General features: G+C 48.4%; 1 protein-coding gene across 1 annotated transcript in view; it reads right to left on the bottom strand.

Moving 5' to 3' along the window:
• Positions 1 to 13709: 13709 nt before the first annotated feature.
• The window catches only part of Alx4 (ALX homeobox 4), a 41843-nt gene continuing 37596 nt past the window's right edge, over positions 13710 to 17956 (bottom strand). The window contains exon 4 of the mRNA XM_005064888.4: positions 13710 to 17661. Within this exon, the coding sequence (XP_005064945.1) occupies positions 17332 to 17661 (330 nt within the window). The 3' untranslated portion in view covers positions 13710 to 17331. The remainder of the gene's footprint in view (positions 17662 to 17956) is intronic.

The raw sequence follows: 17956 nt of genomic DNA, 5'->3' as shown, positions 1-17956 counted from the left end.
TGAGGGTATTGTGACCTCCCGCCCCAAGAAGATGCCCAGGATCCTTATTCTTTTGCTGTGGCTATAACATTGGCCAGGGGGTTCTGGCTAACATTAAATAATGCTGTAGCATCCATGCCCCAGAAGTTGCTGGTATATTTAAATCATTACATTTCAGCATTTCCTAATACTACACATGTGTGAATTGTACCTCTTTAAGCCCAGTTGATGAACAAATCTACTCTGGCAAATGTTAAATGTTATAGATTTGAAACAGATTTATCTGGGTCTAATATTAAGATTAGCCACAGTTTGGGCTTTAGCCATAACATATGTCCCCAGAACACAAAATACATAACAATTTGCTTAGAATATGGATATAGTTACAGAAACCTAGTCGTACGCCAGTCATCGTCGTTTGCGTACCACCCATTGTTCTGTTGAGTAGTGTGGTGAACACTGGCTTTATACGGTCCTGAGTCACTTTGAAGCTAGCAAGAAGGCTCAGCAGGTAAAACTTGTCTACACAAGCCTGATGACCCGAGTTCAGTCTCCAGAACACGAATTGGAAGGAGGGAAACCCACTTCTTTAAGTTTCCTCTGACCCTCATAGTACACTGTAGCATGAGCAGATGCATGTGCGGGCGCGTGCGCGCACACACACACACACACACACACACACACACACACACACACAGCAACCCAGTTTGTTAGAAGGCCCTCCATATGCATTCCCACTAATGGAGAGCAGAGGAAGGTTTCTGAATCAGCCGGAATGGACGGAATGGAGGTAGAGACCTGGGAAGTTTGTGTTAGCAGAGGGTGGAATCTGGGGTGCTGCTGGGATGGGCTAGGGCACAACTGTAGATGCAGACACTCCAGCTATGCCTTGTTCCATGAACTGTAGGTGGTTACAGAGGCCATGGGAATCTCTGTGGTGTTACATGTGCAAACAACACTGGATACCATAGACTTGAAACCAAAGATCCTTGAAGTTGCAGCACTATACGTTTCTATTTTTTAAGGAGTCACCATCCTGTTTCCAAGATGGGAGATATGGAGTGTAGGGAGGAGAGAGACACACTGAAATCCCTGCAGAGAGCCAGGGACTCTGCTCATGGTGGGTTTATGTGGCATCACCCTCAGCCTGGCTGTTTCAGGAGGGAACCAACTTGTAAAAGTTGTCTGCTGACCACACATGCACAATAAGACATATTTGCCCGAACCCTCTCACACAGAAACACATCTTTTATTTTTCAATTGAAGGGACTGAGGACTTGATAAAGTACCTGCAGTACAAGCATACAGACCTGAATTCAATCCTCACAACCCATGTAGAAAGGCCTAGTATGGCAGTACACACTGGCAGTCCCTTTGCTGGAGAGGTAGAGACGAGAATCCCTGAGTTCTAGCCAGCCGTCCTAACCAAATCACATTCCAGGAAAAATTAAAGACCCTGCCTTAAAAGACAAGGAGAGTGAGGATGACACTAGAGGCTGGCCTGGGCTCCACGGGCATGTGTACATGCACACACAAGTGACCTGCACACTCACATGGGAGCACATACACATGAGCATGACACAAAAAATATTTCCAATTAAAGAAAAAGTGAACTTTGGATTTGGAAGAGGAACTATAATCTGAGATGTTGGTAGCTCCTAGAATCATGTGACTCTGGGATTGTTTCCAGAAAAGTTGGGGTTAGGTCTTACAGCATAGCATACAGTCAGTGTTATGTTCAGAATTGTATCTTAGACTTAACACAAACCTCACAGGTTCTGTCCGCAGGACGGGTGGTTCCCCCAGTAGAAGCTCAGGACAGAAAATATAGTGAGCAGCCAGGATTGGGAAGGGCAAGGGGCTGTACCCCACCCCTTGTGTCTTAAGCTAGCCAGCAAGCCTTGCCTAAGCTTGGGTCAGAACCATCTGCCCTTGGGACGCCACAGAGCCTGGTTTCAGAAGCAGAACAATAATGCTAATTAAATTGCCATGTTCTGGCCTACAGCAGACAACAGCTGGTTCCAGAGTAAGACATCTTTTTAAAGGAACTGCAGCCCACCATCCTATAGAGAAGGGGAACCAAACTGGCCTGAATCTGGCCCAACTATGTGCACTGAGCCACAACCTTCCCCAGGGATGAGTCTGCTGAGGATGACAGGGTTGCAAAGACTTTTTTTTTCCTGATTGATTCTACTTAGATAATTGCTCATAGTTTTGGTCAGTGGTTGGTTGGTTTTTTGTTTGTTGTTTTTAATTTTATTTTACCACGCCTTACTCGGACTTAGGCCAAAGCCTTTTTCTGGAAAAATGAAATGGAAATACCCTCTCTTCTCTGACTTCTTTCAGTCCTGTGATGCTCTGCTGGCCTCTCTTTATGATGCACTAGGCCCTGACTGCTCCTGCCTTCCAGCCTTGCCTAGTTTACCCTGTGCTTTGAGCTCACCATTTAGGTCCTGGGTACTGGATTCTCTTCTGTCTGTGGGGAAGGGACCATCAGAGGCAGACTCCTCTGCCCACATCAGCTGAGGGCCTGCCTCATAATCCTTGGATTCCAGCCTCTTCCAGGATGATCTGACTGCAAACAACAAGGAAGCATGATTTGAGGTTCAAGTCCAAGAATCTTGGATGGTTTCAACCAAGGCAAAACCAAGAAGCAGAGGTCATGTTAAGGATGTGATTGGGTTTGACCACGGTTTCTGCTAGGCCCACAGCTTGTGGTCCTCCTGGGAGATCACCTGTAGTGAGTCTTTCTCTGTCCTGCAAGCCAGCTCCCAAATAACAACACAGAGAGTTATTAATTATGAAAGCTCAGCCTTAGCTTAGCTCCTATAACTTAAATTAACCTGCTTCTATTAACCTACGTTTTACCATGTGGATTTTTACCTTTCATTCTGTGTGTTCAACTCCCTCTCTATCTTGTTGTCTCCTCTGTGTCTACATTCTTCTTCCCAGTTTCTCCCCCTGTGCCCTGGAAATCCTGCCTATTCCTCCTGTCTAGCTATTGGCTGTTCAACATTTTATGACATCAGTCATAGCAATACATCTTCACACAGTGTACAGAGATCCCACAGCAGTCACCCTGCCTGCTGGGCCCCATCAGTAGCATTGTGTGAGTTATTTTTTTTCTGGAGGAGTCGTGTTTTATCTTGTTTTGGGGGGGTGGTATCACATACCCCCATACTAGCCTCTAACTCAATAGGTTCTTTGGGGGTGACCTTGAGTTTCTGATCTTCCCAGGCAAACCTCTGTCAGCTAAGCCACAGCTCCAATCCCCGTCCACATGGCAGTCTTCTTTGCTTTATCATAGTGGCCTCTTTGGGGGCTGCTTTCCTCTTTTCCTTGGCCCCAGGTAGTCTGTAGCAGCCAAAGAACCTACCCCAGGCTGCCCAGAGAGACCAAGATAGAGAGTGCTAACCTAGCTGGGGCTATGCCCAACTCCTTTCTGAACGACTCAGGTAGGAACACTTACCTTGTTGGCAGGTGACTACCACCCAGGGAGACTCTGAACTCAACTTGAACAGACCCCCACCCCAGAGCTCTATCCAAGCCCTGGGGCTCCCAGCCCAGGCCAATGTTTGCCATAACTGTGACTGGATGAAGACCTGGAAACAAGCTCCCTGCTGCTGTTCACCGCAGGGCAGTGGCAGACTGTAAGTCTGTCCCCTCTCTCGGGTGTTCATCTGAAGGCTTAGATGCACAGAACCCTCCTCAACCTCCATTAGCTTAGCCTGCAGGTTCCCTGGACAAGTGTGGAATCCATGTAGGTAGCCTGCTGCTGTGACTTCAGGCTCGCTGATGCTGGCAGCTAAGAGCAGATGGCTGGGGTGGGTCTCGACAGCCCCCCACCTGACCCCCACCCCCCTGCCCTCCTGGCTCCTTTCTCATAGCCAGAATCTCCGTCCAGCATTTGGTTTCCGCACATGTGCAGCCTTTCCAGGACTTTTCTTCGAGGCTTTCTCACTCTCGTAAAAACAGTGGTCTGCTACAGGCAGACACCATCATCCATACCTCCTCTCAGGAGCTGCCACAGAATGGAAGCCCTGACACCTAGACCAGAACCACCCAGTGGGCCCTTCCCACCACACAGAGCCTTCCTGACAGGAGGTGTCAGCCAGCTTTTCTCACAGCTGTAAACTGATGTCACTCCCACCCCCCCCCATACCAGAGATAAATTCAGGAACCATGGTCTTCTGGGAGCACACATGGAGAGCAGCCAGCTCTCACCCAGGGTCTTGAGAAGAGCATCATCTACACAGGCTTATGACAGATGGTACATTCTCCTCCACGCTGCGGGGCTGCCAGAGATCCTGCCCTGCCTACAGGGAACACTGATCTGGGGCTGTGAATCTATCCTGAGCCCAACACTGGCCAAGCCTCTGAGAATTTGTGTTTTAGTCCCACTCTTATTCGGGTACCCAGTGTATACCCCACCTGTATACACAGTACTCACCCCCCCATATGTCCCAGGTGCACTAGGATGTCCAGTGTCCCTCAGCTGTATGTGGGGATGCCAGTGTCTGTCCCAGATGTATGTGGAGAACCAGTGGAAGCCTCAGCTGTGTATGGGGACTCCAATGTACGTCTCAGCTATGAGAAGAGACTCTGGTATGTGTCTCAGCTGTACTGGAGGACCAGCATATGCCCTAACTGTATGTGAGCACCCCAGTGTAGGAGGATCCTGGGAGGTTCCTTTATTCCCTGACCTCATACACCCTCCCTTGAGTCCACGCCCAGGCTCTCCTTGCTTCAGCCAGAGCAGAGACAGCTTCCCTGTCTTACCTGGGTGTTTTCCAGATTGTACCTGTTGATGCTGGCTGCCAGCCCTCTTCTGGTCCCCTTCCCAGCTTACCCTGTTACCAGAGAGCCCGGGGTCTGGATCCTGTCTGCCCTATCAGGGTGGATTACCAAATGAGCAGTTTCTTGTCCCAGTCCCTTTCCTGTGCTATAAATAAGCCCCATGTTTATTTTCTTATGTTATTGAAATGAGCACTTGTGATTTGGGTCTCTTTTGACGAGTCCAGAGAGCGTCCATCCGGTGCCTGGCAAGGGCCCTGCCTGGCTGGCTGCTGTCTGAAGCTATTTGGAGCCCTTTCCCTGTGTTTTGGATGTGGCTTAATTTCAATAGAAAAGGCTGTATGCTGCCCTGTATCTGCTGATTTTCAGGTTTCAGCTTTCTGCCAGCCTCACTGCCTGCTTAGAAGTGAAGTTGTGTTTTTCATTACGGGGATAACAGCCACAATTGAGGAAATTAAGGAAAATTGTGCATTGGTGGCAGAACCCCTCTAGGATTTCCAATAGTCTTTCTCTGGTCGATCCTGAGGGACTCACCTTCATCTCCCTTCTGCCTACTCTGTGCCAAGTACCCTGTCCTGGCTTTCTGGATACAGGCCCAGCAATTTCCCTACTAACAGCCTTGGTCTTGTCACCAGTTTAGTTTGATATCTTGACAACACAGCCAAGCGTGGATTTCATTAACTCCATCTCCCCCAGTGTATGGGAAATCCAAGAACCAATGTCTTCCTCTACTTCCCTGGCCCTCCTTGACAGTTACAAGGATATAAACATCTGTTTTCCACAGATAACAGATGCGTCTTTCCATCTTGTGCTATTTCTGGCAGCCACGCACTGGGTACCTGTTAGACGGAAGCCTGGGAAAGAGGAAATGTCCTGATTGAGGACCTCTCAGAAGAGGGTTAGTTTTGGACAATGGACCAAAGCTATCTCAGAGACCTTGACTAGGACCCAGCCTTATCCATTTGAATTTAAGTTTTATGACCACATTTTCTCACTTCTCAGCTACTGGACTGAGACAAAGTGTCAGAGTCTCAGGACAGATTGGTCTGCACTCGATAAAGACATTTTTTTCCAACCTGAACCCAGAGTCTATTGAGAGAACTGTATCTAACAGTAAGATTTAATTAACCATTTAGAGAAAGGACCAGGAGAAAGTAAATGTTCACTTCCGTGTTTTTATTCTATAAACTATTAATGATTCTCTTTATTAAGAAGAAAGAATGAAAGAGAAAAGGAAGGAAGAAAGAAAGGAAGGGAAGGAAGGCAGGAAAGAAGGAAGGAAGAAAGACAGGAATGCATGGAAGGCAAGAAGGAAGGAAGAAAGGAAGGAAGGAAGGAAGGAAGGAAGGAAGAGCCTGATGTGGTGGATTGAGCTGATAAATCTTTGTTGAGTTATTATGTGTAAGATTCCATTCTTCCCAAGAGGACATTCCATTGAGCATAACAACGTGCCTGCTAGCAGCTGGCTACCATTCTGAGATGAAAAGCCACGGTGACAAGTAGGAGAGAGTGTAATTTCAAATGTCCATAAATACTGTGCAGATGAGAAGGCAAACTGTTGGAGACAGGTAGTGTCTTGGGAAAGTATTGTGGAAAGGATGGCTTACAGAGGACATTTAAGCATAGCTTTAAATCTTGAGAGGCACCAAACAACAATACCAGATTGAGAGAAGAGTTAGCGAAAGAACTGGTGTGTGGCCTTGGCATATGCAAAGGAAGAGAGACTGTATTGGGAAGTGTTTACAGGGAGATAAGCCAGGACCAAATGGTGTAAAGACCATGTAGGGTGAATGGATACTGTATGCTCCTTATTAGTGTGAAGGAGTGTGACTAGGAGATTTTAGGCAGAGGAATGACAAATCTGAATGGCAATTAAGATAAAGCATTTCAGCTCCTGTGTGGAGAATAGATCACAGGGAAGAAGCATGAAGGAAGGAAGTCAGGTTGCTATTTAATTCTGAGTAAGGGCTAACAGGCTAGAGTGGAATGGGATCATGAGTGGTGAGAACTTTTACTGGTTAGAATGTCTTTTAAACTTATTGAAAAATCCAAAGTAGGAGGTGAAAGAAATACAGGCTTACAGCTAATTCCTAAATTTTCATCCTGAATCCACTAAGTGAAACCATTCCTTGAAAAATGGCAGACTGAAGTAAGACAGGAGTATTGAGAGGGAAGATCAAGAGTGCTTGCAGGGTTGGAGAGACAGAGTTAATAACAGCACTTGGTGCACAATCTTGACAGTTGGAGTCAGGATCTCTGCCACCACATAACAAGCCAGGTTCCTTGCAAATGCAAACTCTAGGGGATCCATGCCTTCTTCTGGTCTCTGCATGTTCACAAATGTGCACATCCCCATACACACACGCATGCACACACGCACTCATTCATGCAATGCATACCCTCACATGAATATATAAATAATAAAATCTTTTTAAAGTGCAACCTTAGACAATTACCTACTAGAATCTAAAGGGTGGTGCTATTTAAACAGCTGGATACCTGGCACTCAAAAGAAAAGTTAGAATTAAGTATATAGATGGGATTTAAACTAAAGGACTAGATGGGATTATCCAGAGTAAGAGCTGGCAGGACAGGGCCTGAGCACTGAGCCTGCTCTATCACTACCAGGTGGAGAAGAAAAGGAGACTGAGGATTTGGTGGCAGATTAGGAAGAAAAATCTAGAAGTCTGTAAGACAGGCTGTGATAAATTACAAAAACTGTAGACAACCAATGAAAATACTTTTAAGAGGCATAGCTGCTAAGACAACATTGAAAGTGAAATATCAAAAAATGCACTCAATTTAAGGGCAGGGGAAGAAGAAAAGGTGAATAATGAACAAATCAGACAAATAGAAACAAACAGAAAGATGGTCAAATACAAACGGATCATTAATTGCATTAAATGTAAATGGCCTATACACCATGATTAAGTTACATAAATCATTAGCTAGTGCTAAGGTGTGAAAACCTTAACTCTGATGCACTAGTGTTGAAGTAAGTTCTCATTCTCTGGAGTTACCATAAAAGCAAAGTAATTTTCCTTGGCCATGCCTCCTGCCATGTTATGAAGATACAAGAAAGCCTTCACCAGAAGCCAAGAAGATGCCCAACTTCAGAAACATGACTAAGTATACCTCTGCTCTTTATAAATGATACAATCTGTGGTGTTTTCTTACAGCAATTGAAACAGCAAGAATAACACACTCTGTTCAGGAAAGTAAGATGCATTTAAGTTTAAAAAGTGGGGGTGAGAGAAGGAGAAACATTTAATATTGATAATGATAAAGAGCCAGTTCATCAATACATCAATGTATGTAACAAATAATTATATATATGTATATGTATATATATATATATATAGCAACTAAAAGAAAAACAGAATGCTTAGAATTACATAAGTATGTTTCAACAATGTTAGTGATTGATGAGACAAGTTGATAGAAAATAGATGACCTGAGTAACACTATCACACACTGTGGCTTAATTGACAGCTGTAGAATCGTTCATCTACCACAGCTGAGATTCAGCTTGAAAAATTGCATGTGATATTCACCCCAAATGTGTTGCACCGAAAGTAAGCCTCAATAACTTTTAAAAAATTGAGAACATAAGAAATAAATTCTTTAGGCCAGTAACATGGTTCAGTTACTTGCTGACAAATCTGATAACCTCAGCTTGAGGCGCATGATGGAAGGAGAGAACCAACTCCCACAAGTTGTCCTCTGACCTCCACACACAGTGGCATTCATGCATGTGCGTGCACACACACACAAATAATGAAATGAAATTTAATTTTTTATTCTGAAAAAGAAATACATTATCTGAACACAGTAAAATTAAGTCAGAAGTCGGTAACAAATACCATAGAAAACCCCCTGTAGGTGGAGATTAAATAACATATTTCCAAATAATACCTGGGTTGATAGAGACGCAAAGAAAATAATCCGAACTGAATAAAGATCAAAAGCACCACACGTGTGAGTAGTGTCCCAAGAGGCAGACCTGATTGAATTACTTAAACTAGAAAGGAAAGGTTTAAAACAGTCTGAGCTTCTGCCTAAGAAACCAGATAAACAAGGCTAAGCCCTGAGTGGGCAGAGAGAATGGAGAGCAGACATCCAGGAGCTAGAGAATAGGAAATCTTTAAAACAAAGATGGTTCTTTGTGAGGGTAATCAAGGGCTTGGGTGTTTAAGGGACGCAGAGGCATGATACAGATGGGCATCAGGAAGCACTGGTCCAGGTTCTATACTGTGAAAGGGTCTCCAGTGCCACCAGGCAGGCAGGAGGTGAGTAGGATCCCAAGAGAGGCATGTTTGCCCTTCCTACCATGTGAAGGAAGGGGCCATACCAGTCCCCAAGGCTGCTGCCACCTTGAACTTGGACTCCTAGCCTCTATTACTATGAGAAGTCAATCCTCCTTGCTTATAAATTGCATTTTGTTATGACAACACACAAACTAAGAAAGAAATGAAAGACAACTTCTGCTTTCCAGGGTCATTTCATCCAGTAAGAAAACTGGGTCACTCAGAGTCCCATCAGTTGTATGAGGCAGTAAATGACAAAAAGGGATTTCAGTCTCTTGCTATCCCAACTCCCAGCCCATGGCATGGTACCACCGGTGCTTGGGGCAAGTCTTCTCCATTCTATTCCTGACTCACACACCAGGCTCCTTTGGAAGCCCCTTTCCAACCAGAAGGGACACTGTAGGTGTCCCATAATCCAATTAAGCTGACACCTACAGTTTACAAATCAGAGTTGCAGCCCCTGCTGGGCTAGTGTCTCACCAGGGACCTGGAACAGAATTGGTTACTGGCCTGAGTTCTGATGATATTGACTAGGGAGAGAGTCGTAATGGGGTATGCGTAGGAGAAAGTGGCAGGGCACTAAACCAGAGGCTCCCAGGCCACTGCAGGAACTCACTGGGACTTCTGAGATTCTCTAGGAATGGCCAACCACTTGTCCATGTGCATCCCTGTTCTTCATCCGCATAACACACACAAGCCACACTGCTTGTTATTGACTGAATTCTGCCCCAAGAGAAGACAGCTTTCTGTAAGCTGGAGATGGACAGCCCACTCCAGTTCCACGAGCAGGGCCCCACCCAGCCTCTGCTGCTGTGAGGAACTGAATGTCTGTTGTTTATGCTGCCTCATGTGTGGGGCTTAGTTATGGCATCCCATGAAGATCCAATACCACACCGTTCACCTTTATTCATCCCAGAAATACAACAGCACAGTCTGGTGGCACACTTGGTGACAGTCCCCTCATGTTTGGTGCCTTGCCCTTAGCCACTTGCGTGGGTGTATGCATAGTGTTGCCAGTCTCTAGAACTCCTCACTGTGTCAAACATTTTTACTCTTAGGCTCTGCAACTGCCTTGTGAGAGGATTGGAGACCATGTCTCTGCTTTTATCGGTGGTGGGCAGGACATGCAACAAGAGCATCTTTGTGTCTGGCCTGCCTGCAGTAGCAGAGCAGAGGACATCTTTAATACCCACTCTGACCTGGGTCCCTTGTAACTTCCTGGGTTTCTCTTCCTTCCTCAGGACAGGGCTTACTGTGTAAATCTGTGTTTGAGAGGAGATGCTGGCTGCTTCTGCACTCCATCCTTGCAACCATCTCTATCTGTCTGCCTGTCTGCCCATCTGCCTGCCCCCCCTCCCTTTCTCGCCTTCACTTTTCTGTCTTCCATGGTATATATGGCCTATTATTTGAGAATAACAGAGGTATATTGTAGGTACACAACAGAGACGAGAGGGGGAGGGAACTTGTGAAAAATGAAAGAGACATCCCAGAAGACTTGGCAAGAGCATTGCAGCCCCCCTCCCCATCCTGGAACATCTAAGAACCATGTCCTGAAGGGCTCCAGGGAGATCCCATGCAGGCACCGCAGTGAGTTTGCTCTCCACCAGCCAAGGCAACACCTTAACACATGGTGTGCACATGGCCATGAACCCAAGCTCCGTGTGCAAGCTTGCCCTTCCTCAAGCCTGTTGGTCTGTGTTGAGCTAAAAAGAAAAAAATCTGTTTGGAATCACACAGAATTCCTGGGAAAATTTCAACTCTCACACCCCATTGTCTTCTGGCGCCGGCTGACATCTCACCACGAACATGTTGAGGGTCTGTAGTCAGCCCTATTTTGGGGGAGCTGGCTATTTGTGCTATTTGTGGAGGGTCCATTGTTCCTCAACTGCTGAGCATGCAAATCTGGGCCATGGGAGGGTGAGCTCCACCCCTAGCTCCCTCTCCACTCTACAGCACGGCAAGCATTCTGTTGTCTGGGGACCAACCCACTCATGGTGGCTGGGGTTGGCAGGGGTTCTTATAGCGAGGCAGGGGGCACAGGGCAAAAACAGCTTCAACTGGGCTTGGCACCAAGGCAAGAAGCAATCTCTCTGCAGGGTAGAGGGTGTGGGGCACAAGAGTTATCTAAAGGGGACTGAAACATGAGATTTGAGCCCAAGACTAAGTGGAGAGGCTCCAAGATGAACGCTGTTGGGCTAGGACTTGATGCACAGTCATGGGAAACTAGCCTTGGGCTGGCTGGACCCCAGGAGAAATAAATAATGGGGACATATTCTCTGTCATGTATGGGATTCTCTGTAAATTCACAAATGTACAGGAGTCCATAGGAAGACAGCAGGGTTCATGGTTAAGCTGAGGCTCCGAATTCACTAGAAGCTGCTCTCCAGAGGCCTCAGCCTCTCCCCACCACACCCCAACCCCCATCTTCCTCACTTGCTCCATCCTTTTGTCCCTCCCTCTCTCTCCAGGGTCTCATGTGGCCCAGGCTGGCCTTAAACTTGCTTTATAGTTAATGATGACCTTGAACTTGCAATCCTCTTGCCCCCACTTTCCAAGTGCTGAGACTACACACATGTGTCATTGTTTATGCAGTGCTGGGGATGAATTCCAGGGCTTCATACATGCCGGGGAAGCATTGCACCAACTGAGCTCCATTCCCGGCCCATTCTGGCTCGACGTCAAGTATACTGACTCTCCTCTGACCTTCCTACCCAACCCTGATCGTAGCTCCAAGTCTCAGTTCACTTACTCAGAACTCTAATGAAAGCACAGCCTGGGTCCTGAGAGTCTTTAGTTGAATGGGATTCACATAGAGTTGATGCCCACAGGGATTTGTGTCAGCATGATGCTGCACACAGCTCCTAGGAAGCAGATGACCTGGGGTGAGTACTAAACAGCGATCCACAGAGGCCTTGTCCGGCGGAAATGCACAGGATCAATGGGAAATCACCTAGTGGAAGAGCCAGGAGGGAACAGAGGCATTCTAGGCAGAAGCATAGCAATCCCAGTGATGGTGACAAATGAAAGGTCTGATAGTTTGAGGGACAGTGAGTTAGTTGGGTGACCAGATATGGGGCTGGAACTATAGTCAACAACAACCTCCACCGTCCTTGAGAGTAGAGTCAGTACTCTCATGATCTCAGATTCGTCTGCAGATTCAGCAGATGAACAGACATATTAAAGATGGTTTGCCTCACTACTGAGCATGTGCTAACTTTATCTTGTCATTACTTCATAAACAGTACAGTTTAACACTGTGTACCTGGCATTCCTGCTGTAGTGAGTATTCCTAAAAATACAGAGATGATCTAAATAGGTTGGGAGGGCCTGTACCATTGTGTAGAAGGGACTTGAGTGTCTTGGATATGGGTACCCAGAGTTCCTGGAGAAAATCCCCCATGACCACTGAGAGATGTCTGTCCTGAGAGGCACCAGTCTCTAGAATGGACTCTCAGTCACCAGGGATGCATGACCCAGCCAGCTTCCCACAAGCGGGAGTTGCCTGGAGAAATAGCCCTTGTCTGGACACAGATTCAAGTGTCTGATTCCCAAGAAGAGCAGAGACGGGTGGTAGAGAGCACTCCATGGTTTCCAGGTGCATGTAGCTTTTCCTGCCTCTGCCTCAGTTGCTGTTCTGTGATTTGGGGTAAGAGTCCAAATGCCATTGTGTCCTTCAGCCCTAATGTGTGCCAGCTGTCATTTTCTAAAGTGAGTCTCCAAGTTTACCTAAAACATTCTGTGCTACACAGAATCCCCCCCCCACACACACACACAGGCAGCAAGTCCACAGTATCTCTGAGAGAGTGTTCAGGTAGTTGGAATGAGAGTCTGGGAAGAGCAGCTCTGAATAGCCACCATCGTTCATGCCTCTTTGCCACGTCAGCTTGGCAGCGCATGCACGCACCTCATCATTTACTCCTCCCCACAGGTTGGTAGACCAGACAGGGACGGGCCTACTCCTGTGCTTTGGACCCTGCTCCACACACTCGCTGCTCTGAGACTCACTGCCTCTTTCTGAGTCACCTCCTGCAGGCCCTGTCTGCTGCGTCCTTTGTCCGCACAGCCTGGCTTTCAGACTCATTCGTACACTTGTTTTTCCTGCTGGGAAAGGTCTTTCTACCACCCAGTCAGTACTGGTCATCAGGGCCGGGCTTGGGTCTTGCTTCTCCTAGAGGCCTGCCCTGCAGGCTCAGATGCCCTGGCTCTCATCCGGCTTCCAGAACAGCACTGTTTCAGGGGCATCAGGGATGTGAAGAATGGCTGCTGATGAAATCCTTCTGGTACAGTCTGTACTAGGCACATGGGAGGCAAGAAACTTTGCCCATGATCCACCCCACTGTCTACGACGCAGGCTTGGACCACTCTGGCCCCTCTGGCTCGCTTGCTACTCAAGAGCCCCCAAGGGTGTGTGTGTCCCAGACCCTGACAGCCCGTGCACCCTCTTTGCGCTGGAGGATTGGCCGGCCACCTGTTGTTAATCTAGCCTGGTAACCCATCCTGCACTGTGTCAGCGGTTCAAAAGGGCACTGTTAGTATTTTTTTGCCGACTTCAATTAACGTGAGATTTCAGAGGCCTCTCTGATCACATTTCATCTGTCATAAGTCAGGAACAAAACAGACAGACTCCAGTTGAGAGGAGGGAGGAGTTTATTGCAAACAACAACAACAAACAGACAGTCTGCTCTGCTCCCGACAAGGGGGTGCCGGAAGCGTCAGCTGCCTCTGCCTTGCATCCCACCCACCTCAGCGCCTCAGCCTCCTTCTTCCCACATTCCTCCCCTCAGCAAGAGATGTAAGTGCAATAACTTACTTTAAAAGAAAAGAACGTTTCTTGTAATATTTTGCTATAATGTAGTTACATGGTGGTATAGGCAGTAAAACTTTATGGAACGGACCTCAATTTTTTTACATTTTTCTGAAATTTTAATGTATTTTTAATATATATTTATATATATCTGAATGTTCCACCCCAGGCCGTTAAGCTAAAGAAAAAGTTGCATTTATACAGGGTTAGAATATCTTACAAGAACAGCGAGTTTTGGTTGAGGTTCATGTTCTGTCTCTCACTCAGCTTTCTCTTTCTCTTTTTTTTTTCTGACCACTGCACACCCAAACAGGTTATTAGACACTGAAAACGACCCTCCAAAATCAGTAGTATACAGGCCTAGCTCTATGTGTGAGTGAAGGGCGAGGAGAGGCGAGGGTGGGAAACACTGTCTGGTGGGAACTCCTCCCTATGGCATCCTTGCAGCAAAGCCGGGCTGAGGGAAAAAATAGAAGCTTGCCCTGGTTTCAGATTGTATGGTTACTGATTAGCACCCTGGGGTGAGGTTGCCTGCCACTCTCCCTCTGCTGGGTCTGTTTGCCTATGTACCTGACAGTCAGGGTCGTTCCTGTTGACCTAGGACCTTGGGTTCCTGAGTCCCCAGAGATGATCTGCCCAAGGATATCCCAGAGGGCAATTGGCTGTGTCGGGCACATGGTAGATTCCATGGAATCCTTCCTGTCTACTCCTGGAGATGGGGCATCGGAGCTGTGTCCAACACAAGCCCTGCAGTGAGTGCTGGGGAAACCCCTGGGTCTTGCTGCCTCCTTGCCCGAATCCCCACCCATCCTGCTTCTTGAAGGTGGAGGCATAGCTGTGAGAACAGACTCAGGAGAACTAAGACAACTCAAAGAAGAACTTGGAGCCATGCCTGTCTGCCCCAGAGCCTGGGCCCCTCTGCTGTGAAGGAAGGGGCTCCTGGAGAGATGAGATGAGGCAGGTATAACTGCTCTCCGTGATACACCAGGCTGCCAGCACTAAACATGGCCACTCCTGTGCTGTCAGGCAAGGCTGGCCTCAGCTCACTCAGATGCTTATCCGGCAGTGACCACCTGGGAGGCAAAGTCCTCTTCCCTCATCTGCACCTTGGGAAGATCTGGATCTTTAGGGAGCAACGTTGCTTGGAGACTTTTGTTACTTTAGGGCATCTTAGGGGCTAAGACAGACCTATTAGGGATGACAGGACCCCACAGTTCTCTTCTGGAGACCTGGGAGCTGAGGTATGAGGCATGAGGGAGGCCCTGTGGGAGCTCAGAGCATCTCCAGGTTCCCTAGGGACCAGCTGAGGTTGAGGCCCTCCAGAAAAGCCTAGGTGACAACTGCTACATCTGGAGAGGTGATGGAAGGCACGTCAATTCTTGACTGATGGAAAACAATCTGCTATTGCTATATACCTTTTCATTATCAGGCTTGCGGGTTGGAGTTTGCCTGACTTGGGTCTAGCTTGGCCAGAAATAAAACCCAGGGAAGTTATATGTCACTCCCTTCCCTGAGGCCCTTCCTCCTCTTGCTAGATTCTGAGGGAGTGAGTTATTTCAGTGCACTCCAGAAATGGAGAACTTGTTCCCCAAACATCTGGAACATTAAAGTCGAGCCACTGGCAACCCTGAATTCAATACCCAAGGCTTTCTTTGCCTTCCTAAGATCTACGTGAGAGCTACAGTTTCCGAAGAGGCCTGACTCTTACCAGGGGTGGCCAATCCAGATCTACATTCTACCGAGAGCTTACTCCGTCTACATTCCAGAGCAGATGAGGACACAACAGGGCTTGTGGTTACCTCTCATCCACTGAGACCTAGGGAAGATCCAAGGCAGGAGTCCTTGGTCCTCAGCCCAACCTGAGAGGCCATTTGGTGAGCAGAACCTGGGCCTAGTTGGCCTAGCCCACCTCACGGACAATAGTCGAGGCAGAATGTAGAAAAGGCAAGTGTGTCTCCTCAGGAAAGGCCACCTGCTTGAGGGACCTACCTCAAGGGTGGCTCTTTGCTCCAGCTCAGGTGAGGGCTGGGGCCACTTCAAATCCTAGTTCCTAGCTCCAGGTCAAGTCAGGTAGAGAGGGAGCCCCTTCTTTCAGATAGGGGACTGACTTCAGGAGAATTTCCTGCCACAGAAAGTGGTACTTGATGGGAACCTTTCATGAGGCCAGCTAAGGCAGAGACCCTGGCCCCTGGGGAAGAAGCAAGGATAGGCTCTCTAAGAGGGTGTGGAGGGCAACTAGAGAGCGGGTCTCCTTTTAGCCTAGAGGGGCACCGACCTCCACCTACCCTGTGTAGAAAGCTCCAGCAGGTGTGATGCGTGGCAGGGTGGTGATGGACACAGTTAGTCTGAACATAGAAAAGCCATCCTGGCTGGAGGCTGAGCTGGCCACATGTCCTCTGCTCCTGAGCTTCCGCCGTGGCCCTGTGCTCTAGCTTATGTCTTCCAAGGTGTAGACTCTTCCAGCTCAGGACACTGCCCAGCAGCCCCAAAGAGTGACCAGGAGGGAGAGGACGAATATCTCAACTCTTCCCAGAGGGGTCCTGAGGAGGTTCCAGCGCTGACCAAGGGACCTCCCTACTGCAGAAGATGCCAGGTGGTACTCAGGTTCAGTCCACTGAATCCTCCTTGTGGGCATCATGCTGGCAGCTTCTCTGCTTCCTGATGATCATGTGTGGGGTAGTGGCAGTGGTGGGGAGGTCGGTCTGTGTCCTTGCCTCCCTTACACCTGGCAGCCCACTCCCACAGTTTCAACTAGAACCGGTCTCAGGAGCAAAGGTGGGCCTACATCTCCTTGGAGCTTGGTCATCTTCATGGGTAGATAGCAGCAGAGTCCTTCAGTTCTGTCCCCCATCTCATGCCTCACTTTTCCCAGGTGCATCCATCACAGGGGGCAGTCAAGCTACAGTCACGAGGCCCATTGCATGGGTGGATGATCAGATGCCTTGGACAAAGAAGGTGGGGTCCCGTGTGCTTTCTGGGAGCAGAGGGGTTCAGGAGCTGACTCTGTAAGGCAGCTTGTTCCTTAAGACACACAGCCATAGGCCGGGTGACCAGGGGTCCACACAGAAGAAAGGAAGGCTAGACAAGGATGGACTGTTGAAGCTGTTAGGTCAGATGGAAGGGTGAAGGGACACGAAGAGAGACAGGGCATCAGCTTACATGATGCAAAGCTACACATAGAGCCGCCTGGCTTCCTCCACTGCCTTTGGCAGGGAGCAGGGGTCATGGCCTCAGTGCCAGGGAAGGGCAAGGACATACAGCCCCCTCCCTCCCAGCAGTCCCTGGGGCCTCAGACTTGGGGTGGCTGAAAGTGCTGAGGGCCAGGCCCCTGGGTCAGACCGGGTTCCTAAAAGGAGAGTCAAGTGGGAAGCTCGGGGCCTGGAAAGCAGGGACGTGGCCAAGGTCCCAGGGAGGAGCACGACATCAGGATTGGCAGGGGAGGCCCTGTCATGTGGCCCAAGAGATGGCCGCACTGTGCTCCTTGGCCTTCATGCGCAGTGCAGCGATGCTCGAGGTCTTGCGGTCTGGTTCGCCGTTCATCTCATAGCCGTTGAGGCTCGGACTGAGGCCAGCTGCTCCAAACAGGCTGCCCATGTGTGTCTGGCCCACGTGACTGCCAGCCCCAGAGACACTCAAGAAGTCGGAGACACTGCTGGCCCCAGAGCCAGGCGGGTGAGCATGAGGGGACATGCAGGCAGGCACTGGGTCACAGGGGACCACACAGGCTGGCACTGGTGAGGCAGCCCCATTGTTGCCAATCCAGGACGGGTTCTGAATCTGGGGACAGTGAAGGAAGAGATGTCACAGGCCAGTCAGGAGGGCGGTGGTGTAAAAGGGGCTCTCACCCTTTTCACTTGTCCGTCATTACAAGGAAACCATTCTTAGGTGTCTAACATTAGGGATGCCCAGGGAACTGGAGGTGAATTTATGTTTTAGAATTTCAATTCTCAGAGTAGATCCATAATCGACATTCAGTAGCAAGGATTGAGTTTCCATGTGCCTCAGGTTCAGTAAAAGCATTAATCTGGGTCATCTTGTGGGGGGGGACACAAACTCTGGGCTTGCAGGTTGG

Source organism: Mesocricetus auratus, unplaced genomic scaffold (genome assembly GCF_017639785.1).
Source record: "Mesocricetus auratus isolate SY011 unplaced genomic scaffold, BCM_Maur_2.0 Super-Scaffold_100004, whole genome shotgun sequence".
Taxonomy (NCBI): domain Eukaryota; kingdom Metazoa; phylum Chordata; class Mammalia; order Rodentia; family Cricetidae; genus Mesocricetus; species Mesocricetus auratus.
Note: the sequence above shows the minus strand (reverse complement) of the source record. Positions and strands in the feature narration are given on the sequence as shown.